At 46.8% G+C, this 12,154-nt stretch overlaps 1 protein-coding gene across 2 annotated transcripts in view; it reads right to left on the bottom strand.

The window, feature by feature from the left end:
* CNTNAP5 (contactin associated protein family member 5) overlaps positions 1–12,154 on the bottom strand; it is a 724,101-nt gene that overhangs the window by 313,132 nt on the left and 398,815 nt on the right. For both annotated transcript variants that reach the window (XM_087819922.1, XM_087819923.1), the window contains one exon: positions 9,464–9,635. In XM_087819922.1, coding sequence (XP_087676048.1) covers positions 9,464–9,635 — 172 coding nt within the window. The remainder of the gene's footprint in view (positions 1–9,463; positions 9,636–12,154) is intronic.

The following is a 12,154-nucleotide window of genomic DNA, read 5'->3' on the forward strand; positions in this document are numbered from 1 at the left end:
AGGTGAATCTCTTGGAGGAGCCTTTAGGTCTCTCTGAGTCTCTCTCAGTGGACTTGTCACAAGGTTGTGACAATGAGCTGCATGGATGACAACCCTTCTGGCATCTGTGCCATTCCACGGACTATAGCCCATATCCCTTCTCTTCCCTGTTAATAAAACCTGCTTTATGATTTGAACACAAGATGAAGGCACATCGTTTTCTGCTTCAATCCTGCTGAACCATGTAGGATGTCTCGGAACGTCAAAGTTAGAGATAGCACAGTGCAAAGACAGGCATAATATCTTCAACCAGACTCTACGGCTGTGCCCAAGCTCAGCTACATACTCACTGTGTGACCTTGGGCAGGTTACTTAGGGCCTCTGTGCTTTAATCATCTCATTCTGCAAAATGGAGTTAATAGCATTCCCTACTTCACACAGTTGCTGTGAGCATATATCTCACACACACATACACACACACAATGGTATGGTACACAGTAAGCAGTAGTTAAGGGTTGGCTATCAATATGGTGTGTTCTTCAGATTTTAAAATGCTGTGTGATGCCAAATTCACTGCAGCCTCAGCTTTAAGTTTTCTTTTACCCTCTGCTGGGAATGTAGGCTTTTCTGCTCAGGCCACAGATGTACAGTACCCCGCTTTCTCAGTTCCAGCCCCATGATCTACCCACCTGGAAGACCCTGCTTGACCTCCCTAACTCAGTCCAGCCTTCCAGTTCCTCTTCAATTCACTTCCTCAGTGACACACCCTACCTGTTTGGCTACCAAAGCCACCTCTCCCCTCTCTCTGGCCTTTAGTCAAGAGGTCATCCTCATTTATGTGAATAGAAGAATCTGCAAATTCTGGACATATCTGACACCACCAAATACTAACTATGCACCCTTAGGAGCTTCCTGAGCTTCCATGAACATCACTGGTCTTATCTGCAAAGTAATAATAATGGAGCAAAGCATGGCTTTCAAGTTGAGTGTCCTTCAGAACCACCCGGGAACTTGTTAAAACTCAGATGGCTCTGTCTGCAAGTTCAGACCCCGGAGGTACAGAATGGGCCTGAGACCATCATTTCTAACAAGTTGCCAGGTGATGCTGGGCTGATGGGCTGAGAGCCAGGCTCTGAGAACCATGTTGAGGATCTTGCAGGACTATGGAGAGAATTAAATAAAATAATATTGAGAGATTGTTTGCTCAGTAACTGTTATATAAAATATAACCTTTCCTTTCCTGCATGAAGTAGACTAAAAATAATAAATATAACAGCAGAAGCGCTTCAGTTTTGATTCTGGCACTGTCCCATGAGTTCAGAGAACACCACATTGCAGCGTTTCTCACTCTAGAGCTGGAAGCTCAGATTGTGTGGGCATCGCCCCTACAATAACTTTGCTGGCACCCAATGTAATGGTTTTCAATTTCAGGGAATAACTAAAACATATGCACTGCCCTGAAATGTAATCTCTTTATATAAAGTACTGTTTTTAACGAACTCCCACACACAGGGTGAGATTTTAGCATGAGTCTGCTTATGTGAGGTCCTACTGTAGAATGTTTTCTCCCTCAGTGTTCACAGCACCCTGAGTCCAAACCAAGAAGGTCAGAATCTTGACCAGAGAGATGAGCCAGTGCTTTTCTCAAGGGAATGAGTGTTGCAGGAAACGGGAGTGATTATGGAGTGAAATGCTACATACCATAACTTATTGGCTGCAGAGAATCTAATGCAGGAGTTCACGTCATTCACTCAACTGGGACAAGTGAATTGTTTAATTTTAGAAAGGATTAGAGCAAAAAGTCCGGCGCAGAATGCAGCGGCTAAAGTCCTTGAGCAGGGCCCCTGCTCCCCGCCTGGCCTTGGACACTGCCCGGCTTCCCTTTCCTTCCAGGCAAAACCAGACCTGGTGACCTCCCAAGACCTTCCCAGTGTCACTCCTCTGATGAAGGACAAATAAATGAGACAGGTGGTCACAGCAACCCATTGCTGGTGCCAGAAAACCAGAGGGAGTGGGCCTCTCTGGGTCTTTATGAAGGTTTGGAGCACTACTGCAAGTAGAGCCACTGGAATTATGACGGCACCGCCCTCCACACAGAGTCTGGGCCTGTCTAGAAGGAAAGCTCAGGCTGGACTTCCAGTGGGGCCGGCAAGTCAAGTGCCCTCAAAATAACAAAAGGACTAGTTACAGGTGGACAACAAGATGGCGGCGCAGGCAACTACAGTCCCCGCCGCCTCCCGCAACCACGTCAAAACACAGAACCACTGTCACTCAGAGCCCCCTGAGATCTGGCTGCACAGAAGCCCCACAGCCAGGGAGCTGAGGGAGCATCGCGAGGGGTCCGAGCCCCACAGCAGGCCCCAGCCCAGGGCTCCAGGCCGGGAAGAGACGTCCCCACACCTTCAGCTGTGAAACCAGCGGGGACTGTCCCTGAGGGTCGCGGAGGCTGCGGGAGGCCCAGCAGCTCCTCTAAAGGGCCCGGCGCGGACTCACTCGGACGCGCCCTCTGAGCCCAGCAGCCGGGCAGCAGCCTGAAAGGACCCAGGACACTCGGGGAGGAACTAACCTGCCTGAGATCCGGGTGAGAGGCGGAGGGCGGCTTCCTCCCAGGCAGAAGGGCTGGCGGAGGCCGTGGCTCCTTTGGCGAGTCCTCCCTGCACAGCCGGCAGGCAGGCGCCATGTTTGAATCGCCAGCACCAGCAGCTGACTCGCACCTTTGGCCCCGCCCCGTGATTCCCGGAGGCCCCGCCCCTCCCCACCTGCAGCTCATCCAGGCCATTTCCAGGGGCTTTTCTGTGCAAGTGGCCTCTCGAGCCCCATGCTTAGGACTTTCCTAAAATCTCTCAAACAAGCAGCAGCAGGTCCCATACAGCTTGGTAAGTGGCCCAGGCCTGGCATTAGCGGCAGCTGCATTGGCTCATAGCTTGGCCTCTCCTGGGCACCTCCAAGCCCAGCACAAGTAGCAGCCAGCTACGGTTTGCTGTGTAGCTCATGCTGGGTGGCCCTGGGCAAGGCACTGATCCAGGCTGACTTTATACCTCCCTGGAGGGCCCAAAGACAGTGCACTTGGTGCTCAGACTCGACCACGCTGGATTACAACCCTACCACATCCACGAGTGACACACTCAAGGGGCGCACTTGGTGAACACCAAAACCCCACTGAAGTAAGTCCTGCCCCATAGGAGTGTCTCCAGCACAGCAACTCTCTGGCTGTAGTTGCAGCTGCTCCTCACAGCTGATTGAGCGGGAGGTCAATTCCTCCCAATGATGCCAACAGCAACCAAGGCTCAGCTACAACAGGACAGTGCACACAGCCCACACAGGGAAGCACCTAGAAGGCCCAGCTCAGGTGACTGGGGAGGCTGAGCAACTGGGCCCTACAGGAAACCTACTACACAAAGCCACTCTACAAATTCCAGGAGACATAGCAGCTCTACCTAATACATAGAAACAAACACCTGGAAGCAGCCGAAATGTGGAGGCAAAGAAATATGTCACAAAGGAAAGAACAGAAGAAATCTCTAGAAAAGGAACTACATGAAATGGAGCAAAGCAAGCTAACAGATACAGAGTTCAGAATAATGGTTATAAGGATGCTCAAGGATATTAGTAAGAGTATGACAAAAATAATTGAGAAAATAGATGACATAATAAAGTACCAATCAGAAACGAAAGCTCAGCAGTTGAGCGTTGGCCTAGGATCCAGGAGGTTGAGGTTGGATTCCCATCAGGGCACATGCCCAGGTTTGGGGCTTAATTCCCAGTGGGGGTATGCAGGAGGAAGCCTATCAATGATTCTCTCATCATTGACGTTTCTGTCTCTCTCTCTACCTCTCCCTTTCTCTCTCTGAAATCAATAGATGTACTTATAAAAAAAAAAAAAAGAAAAGAAAAGGAAAGAAAAGAAAAGGAAAAGCTAAAGGAGTTCATCACCACCAAACCAGTACTACATGAAATGTTGAAGGGCCTTCTTTAAGGAGAAGCTAATAAACAAAATAATCTGACAAACAAAATAGACCCAGAGGTATTGAGGCAGGCAACAGACTGTAGTATCTCAGAGGAAAGAGGGATAGGGGGTGGCAAGAGGGAAGAGATTAACCAAAGAAGTTATATGCATATAAGCATAACCCATGGACACAGACAATAATGGGCTGAAGGCCTTGGGAGAGGGTCAATGGTGGGGGGGGGGATGGGATACCTGTAATACTCAACAATAAAGATAAATTAAAAAAAAAAAAGATGACTCACGTTTGCTGGCAGCTGCAGCTATTCTAAGACCACATTCCCTTCCAACCAAAATATCCCTTTACTCAGGCACCTCTGAGGATCTTTGTTATTTATATTCATGAAAACTTGCTTTGTTGTGGGCAGCAAGGGAGGATATCAGTGACAAAGACCAGGGAGATGAATTCAGGAGAGAGGTGGAATTCAGTTGACTCCCCAGTGTCCCTTAGACTGAACTCAACATGTCTTGGGAAAGGGGCATTGAGACAGAGCTGCTGGGACTTCTCAGAGACCTGTGAGACCCTGATCAGGAAGAGAACTGCTTGGGGGCTCAGCTGGAGGCAAAACCATCCCCCTATACCTGTACCCCTTTTGTAGAGAATCCATGTAATCCCAGGACCTCCAGAATTAGAAGCTTTGGGGCAGTGGTTCTTAAAATCTAGTCCCAAGACCAGCACAACAGCACCAGCAGCATCCTGAAACCTTGATATAAATGCAGACTTTCTTGGACCCCACAGTAATATCAGGAACTCTAGGGGTGGTACCAAGGAACTGGAATTTTAACAAGCCTTTCTAGTGATTCTCATGCAGATATGTTGGAATTCACCTACAACATTTAAGGAGGCATCCACTCCCAGGTTCATTCATATAAATTCAGTCTGCACATGCATGAATCTGGACAGAGGGACCACCTTAAATTGTGTGCCCTAGCATATCACATGCTGGCTTCACCCTATCTATACTGGGCACCAGAGTTTTAGGAGAATCTAATGATCACAGCCAGCCTGGGCACCAAACTGATGGGCACTTTCCTGATGGGTGGTGATTGGTCTTCCAGAGGTGCAGCTCCTCTGGCCAAGTGGAAATCAAAGTCCAAGGGAGTCACAGCAGACAGATTGGAGAGCACATGTGAGGTATATCTATAGGAATCCACCCCAGAAACTACTGGGGATATTTTGGCCAGGATGGGTGTCGGAGAACCTTCAGAGGGAGACCCGGGCTTCGCCTCTCCCCATGGAAAGTAGATCTTGCAAACATTTGCTCATGGGAATTGACATGGCAACATTCACTGTGTGTCTGCTTATTAGACATGCCACCTAGCCCCTGATTCTTACATGCTCATGCTCAGTGCAAATGTAAGCTTTATGATCTTGGTTTTGTAAAAGAAAACATAGCTTAAATGGTTAAAGAATAAGTGTCATATCTCAAGCTGATGAGTAGTGGACTGAGAATTCAACAGGCTTATGACCTCTCAAATTTGTTGCCAGCCACCCTGGGGTTCCTCAGCTGTGACTTCCACTTCCTCTCATGTCAGACAGCCAGCTCATCAGCATCTCTTTATGCCTTCACAGCTGGGATCCTGTCTCCTCCTCAAATTCTTAGACAGCATTTGGTGATTTGGTGCTTCTGCCCTGGACTTTGAACCCTGCAGGACTGGACACGGCTCCTGGAGTTGACTGGTCGCACCTGGCAAGTAAAGTCCTAGCAAAAGGTACTCTTGACCTGAGCCACTGGGACTGAGCCACCCTTACTTTTTTCAGACCCTGCCTGACATCACACATCACTTTGAATGTTCTTTCTTAAAAATGGAATCTCATTAGAGGCACCTCAGGTTTACAATGAACTGAATATATTGCATACCCCTAAAAACCTTTCTGGGTTGGGCACACATGAGCTTACACATTTAGAACCACAGACACACAATGACTAAATTGCCAAGTTGGTGCCTTTTGAGTAGATGATACAAGAGAGAAGTCACTGGCATTGTTTGGCTCTGAACTTCAACTTCAGTCTTGACAATGAAAACGTCCACATATGTCTCCAGGTCTTAGTTTACTCCCTTTAAAACCTGGGAATATTAATGCCCTGTATTGCCATGGCTTTTAGACCTCTCATCACACTTTATCCTACTCCAGGGCAAACATTAGAACTGCCGCACTCATTCATTCAGTGCCTATCTGTAAGGCTGAATAACTGAGGGTGTGGTAAAGAGTGTGGAGGAATAAAGCATGTATCAAGGGTGACTTGGCCGTTTTATGGTTTAGACTATTATGTCTTGTCAATCTCAAGTCCAAGGGGGAGCAAGAGATGAGTAGCTCCTGGAGGACAGGGGCTTGGGCTGTGAAGAACATGAGACTGGAGATCCTGGTTGCAGAGGAGGGAGAGTGGCTCTCATTGCATCCCAGAGGTTTAGAAAAACTAGTACAAGTGCATGTTGGGAGTGCTCCACTCTAGCCCCAATCGCAGTTCCTCCAGGGGCACCCTGTCCCCTTTCTTCAACCTGTCCTTGGACTGTCAGACACCTGGCAGTTTTGCAGTTTTCCTAAAGCAAGCACTTTCCTGGCTACAGGAACTGTGGCCAGGTCAGTTATGCCAAGCCCCTTCTTCCTGAGGCTGGAAGATTTGGAATTTGCCAATCTTTAAGATGCAAATTGTTAGTTTAAGTCCTTGGTCCCTGGGAAGAGACCCTCCCAGCTTTTACTCAAAGCATTGTCCCAAGGATGGTTTGTGAACTTGCACAGGCTGGATAGTGGAACTAGGCAAGATTGCACCATCTCAAAGGAAACATGCTTAAAGGACCCCCACCAGACAACGCACTTAAGGTTTCAAAACCTGTGTGCCTCCTCTCTGAATGCTACCTGGTTTCCCACAGTGACTAGCACCTGGAGCCTTTACCTGGGTAAGAGGGCAGCATGGAAGGGTTGGCAGGTCTGGATTCCTCTGCACAGCTGGGCCAGATTACTCTGAGGGAGCAGAGGGAGCCCTGGGGCAGGACAGCCACTGTGAGGCCAGGAAGGAGGCCTGGGTCTCCATACATACCCATGAGTAAGGGGCAGAGAGGAGACTGGTGTGGGAGGGAATAGATGCTTAAGTCAGATCAAAGGCTGCCCCTCCACGAACTTTTCAGATAGGAACACAGGTGAGAAAAAACACAGTAGGCTCTTCTCCACCCCCTCTCTCCCACCACACCTGACCCCTTCCTCAAGTGGCAAGCTCCTTGAAGTCTAAGGCTGAACTTGCCCTTAAGGCAGGTTTACATTAATTAACACATTGAAAGTAAAACACAACACTCAGAAGCCACCTGCTTTTGTAACCTCTGCCCTTTTCCAACAAATGTTCAATGTAAGTTCGAGATAATTAATTAAGCACAGCCTTTTAACCATGGCTTTTTCTTCTGTTAGAGACCCTGTCTGGTAAATGAAGAAAAACATACCATTTACCCACAAAACTCAGCACAATCCCTTACTATTATACAATTAACCAAAACACAATTGTATGTAATACAATTACACAGACTACAATTACACAAAAGTAATGATGCAGGGTGGATGGCGATGACTTTCATGTCAGTGGAAGCGAGGGCTTCCTTGATTGGAAATGAAAGTGTGGTAGGAGAGCCCTGTTGAAAAATGTTTCCTCTATTGATCTACGCTTTGCAAAGGCTGCCCTGGCTGATGGAGTCGGATGCTTCACCCTCATCATCAATAACGACTAGAGGGGCAGAAACCACTCTGTATTATCTTTTATTCTCAGGGCTCTAAACTAGGAAATTCTAGTGAGGCACACATTTTATTACCCGGATGTCCAGCTGGTCAAATAGAAAAAAGATAAGTAGAAGAGCCAGGAAGTCTGTGCGATTTGATGACCATCTTGTGTGTTGTGGTTTTAACAGAGAAACATGCTCATAAAGATCCGCAAAATCTGAGCATCAGAGGAGACTGTGGTCTGCACAGCTGATTCTGGGCTGCTCACTAGAGGGACCTATGACTCTTATTGCTCCCCTGGACGGGGGCAGTTACCTCAAGCTCTGGGATGGCTCTCCTTCAATCCAGCTTCCTTACTCTTTCCTGAGTATTCTTTCAATAGGCAGATCTGACTGCCTTCCTTTCTGATTTTTGTCTAGAACATGAAGACAAATCCCACAGGCACTCAAAATTCCTTCATGTTAATACTGACCCATATCTCTAAGCACAGTCTTACCATGTGCTCCACAACAGTGCCATTCCATCCTCATGGAGCTGTATTTGTTTTATCTAAGACACCATTACTTGTAAGACATTCCACGATGGTATATGCCAATAAGATGAGTAAATGTTGCCAATTAAGCCATTACCATCGACTCTAAAATATACCCAAATATTACAGATTTTAAAATGAAAGATAAGTGTCTTTGAACTGATGAACTGCCTGCAAGCATGACCCTTCCTATTTCTATGCCATTTCACATGCTGCATCCTGTCAACTCATCCTACACACTCCCCCTTTGCAGGCCTCTCTGTCCTGTAGGATTCAGCTCAGCACCGCTTCCTGAAAACCTCCCTGACACAGTGCTCCCCGGGCCAGGCTAAGCTGCTGCTGCCAGGTGTCCTTCAAGTAAGGGTGCACTTCTTGGTCATTACTGCGCTTTACTGTAATGGCTAATTTATTCCCTGATGAAAACTGAGTAAAGACTCTATTTCACCAACACAGGCTGGCACCTAACCCTTGTCATTCAACCATTTAATAGATGGTATTTTAACCAGGTGAGGAGAGTGGGCGATATGGAGGAGGCAAGCACTAGAGAAGAAACATGGAGGACATGAAAAACTTGCTGAAAATTCAGAACCATTGTTTTTAGCTTTCTGCAGTGTGTCTCTGAATCTAGAAACTTCCCATATAAGAGGAGACAGATCCAGATCCAGGAAAAACAAAGAAACTGAGCTTTTCCCAGATTTAAGGGTTGCAGAGTGAATGAACTGATTCTCCCTGTCCAGGGTCTGGTCTCTTCTGGGCCAAAGAAGAAATGGCTCAGGGGTAGGCCAGGCAGGCAGGGGCGCCTGTGTACAGCAGGACCCCGCCCAGACCTCTGCTCCAGGGCTCCCAGAAGGCCTGCGGCTCATTGCGCCAGGGAGGACACCCACTGCACTGAAGAATGAAACGGTTTAGGGGAAAGTGATTCCTCCCTCCTTTCCCCTTTACTCTTAACTTCAAAGTAATCAAATGGTGTTTATGCACAAAACTTTAATCCTTTCACAAATTTGTAGTTTGATTTAATTTGCATATCCCATTTACTGCAAGTCAACATGAAGAGAGACTCAACTAATTTAAACCATTTTTCTCTGGGTCTGAAATCCTTTCAGAAATATTTTCCATTAGGCAACTCAATTATGTCTAATGTAGCTAATGTCAGTGGATTAGAATTTTGCTTAAAGAAACACATATTTAGAACAGTGAGAATGGGAAGAGAGGGTGGGAGGATGGGGGAGGAGACAATAATTACCTGTCTTTGATGCTACACAGATCAATGTGTAAATCACTAAAATTCCCCAGGGAACCTTGCTGAACTGAAATGAGGTCCTTGGGCTGGTTATCAATAAAGATGAGCCTCATGCAGCCTTGGAAAGCCTTAATAGGATTTAAGCGCCGGGGAGCGGTGAGATGGTCAGGGCACCCTGTGGGACAGAAAGAAATGCAGAAGAGCGCTGAAATGATCAGTCATTGCTTAGGCGACCTATTGACACAAGACCTTGAGGTCTAATTATTGTGATGCTTTCTCATTCACAGCAGTGCACACAGTTTAGTTGTAAATCCTGGCATTTTCAGAGAGGGGACAGAATTGGTTCAAAAGAGAGCACCCACAGTCAGTGGACAGAACAAAACCAACTGTGTTGAAGGGAACACTGGTGCCACAGTGTGTGCTGTGTTCCTCACGCTTTCTCCTGGTGAGCTGCTTGGCATTCCTCTGCCTGGTACACATCACGCATCCCAACAACACAACACATCGTCACTACTTGGGGATGTCCATTCTGTTCTGAAACACACTTCTAAATGCACAATTCAGTCCTGAATTAGCTTTCAAAGGAAATTATGTGTTGGGTAAGGATGGTGGCAGAGTAATTATCTGGCTAATTGTCAGCATCAACAGGCTTAGTTCCTGAGAAAGGTACATGTAGAAAAGTAACTGGAGTTTTGAAGTGCTGTGCAAACCAAATCCAGACACTGCAGATGCTAAGGGTTTAAACACCCAGTTGTCAGGCTGTAATAGCAGGTGCGAAAGGTTAACACCATACCTCTTTAAAAGGGTGTCCTTTCAAAAACAATGCATCATCCAGCTTTAGCACAGCTGCAACATGGGCATATGTACTCCTCAGTAAGACAGGTAGAAAGCAAATAGGTATTTCAGTGCTTGAGCTCTTTATAAACTCCATCCTAATTGTTTTAATAGGTTCCTACCATATGGAAATGCAAGCTTGAAAACAGGGCAATAACCCATAAATAACGGGGAATTATTTCAGCCATCTCTAATAGACAGTCACTGCTGGGCTGCAGCTGGCAGCTGGCTAACAGCTCACAAGCACACACACCATAAAATGAAGAGAAATGTTACGACTTCTAATTGAAGCTGTAGAGAGAATTTATGTAAGTTGACTATTATTACTCAAACTCATTTTTCACCTTCCTTAAGCTTACAGTCTACGTGTGGGGCATTTCTTTAAGTGCTGCTCAAATCACAGATACATCTTCTCCAGAATTCTGAGCCCAGTGCCCTTAAGAGCCACCTCAAAGGGCTTGTCTTCAATGGGGGAGGGGCCTTTTTACTTTGAGGCATTCAGGTGCTCACATAGCATAATCATTGCTCATTACTTTCCATAGAAATAAATACAAGGTTGCTTTGCACTTCTTTTAGAAGCAAGCATGTGATGCAAAATTACTAGTCTCTGGGATATATGTTTGGGGCCCCAAGACCCTGCTTCCACAGCTTTGGTGCTACATGGGTTGGCATCCCTTTGCTGTCACTGGTGGGCTGTGGAGAACACAGGCCTGGGGGTGAATCCTGGTTCTACTGCTCACACAAATTATTTCATTTCAGCAAACACCACTCTTACCTTCTGTGAAATGGGGCAAAGTTCTTGCATGAATTAAATGAACTAAGGCATCTGCAGAGAACGTAAGTGTTCTCTTAAGGGATGTGCTGCATGCACACGCGGAGGAGAGGTAGAGTGTAGGACAGAGCACTTCCTGAGGCCCTCAGCTCAAACCACTGATGGCCGATGCCTGCACGCTGCTTCCCTCCCACCCCAATGCGCCTACTGTCTCTGTGCAACGTTCCTCTTGTATGTGAAAGCTAACCCACACGCCACTGGTCCGAAAGAAATGATTTGTAAATGCTATTAGAGACTGCACTTTATGGTTTTACACACAATTTCTCTTCAGTTTCCCAATGGAGAAAGGATTGGAGGCTACAGGTCAGCCTCAGTCAATGCCTGTATTTACCAGGGTTGAAGCCAGTCTGTCCTTTCCTTGCCAGTCAGGGAGCCCTGTGCTATGCATATAAACCTGGACACGAGGAACTGTCCCACAATTCTGCTTTATCTCCCCATGGCCCAGATACTGGAGTTCAGGGGCCATAAGTGTCTTGCTCGTGGTCAGACACATATTAATTACTCTTTAGAGACTGTTTCTAAAATATAAACACATGACCAGGAAATTAAGTATTATTTTTCTTAATGAAGAAAATTCTTTGAAAAAAACTAAAGAAAATATATATATATATATGCATCTATGAAAATGCAGTAGGTGCCTAATTATATGTTTTCTGTCTCTACCAGTTTGCCCTGTGTTTTCGTCATAGGAAACGCTCCCAGGATTCAGCAGCATTGGAGAGGGTGGGTTTCAGGCTGCTCCATGGGGAACTGCACATTCATGGGCCTTCAGGTCTTCCCCGTTTTTAGTTGCCCCACCCGTGGGCATGGCCACCAGGGATGTGGGGACTGACATAGCCAAGTGCGGGAGGAGTGGCCTAGGTGGGTGAACATGCAGGCTACTCCTTCCCACCTGAATATTTCCTCTTTCAGGCACTGCTGAGCCTTGGTACTTTCTCCAAGCTTTCAGCTGAGTTTCCCCTTTTGAAAGTGATCACAGAGCTTGCACGGCTATAAAAATCTCCTTTGGATGTGTTATGTAACAGCAG

Source organism: Miniopterus natalensis, chromosome 8 (genome assembly GCF_054644295.1).
Source record: "Miniopterus natalensis isolate mMinNat1 chromosome 8, mMinNat1.hap1, whole genome shotgun sequence".
NCBI lineage: Eukaryota > Metazoa > Chordata > Mammalia > Chiroptera > Miniopteridae > Miniopterus > Miniopterus natalensis.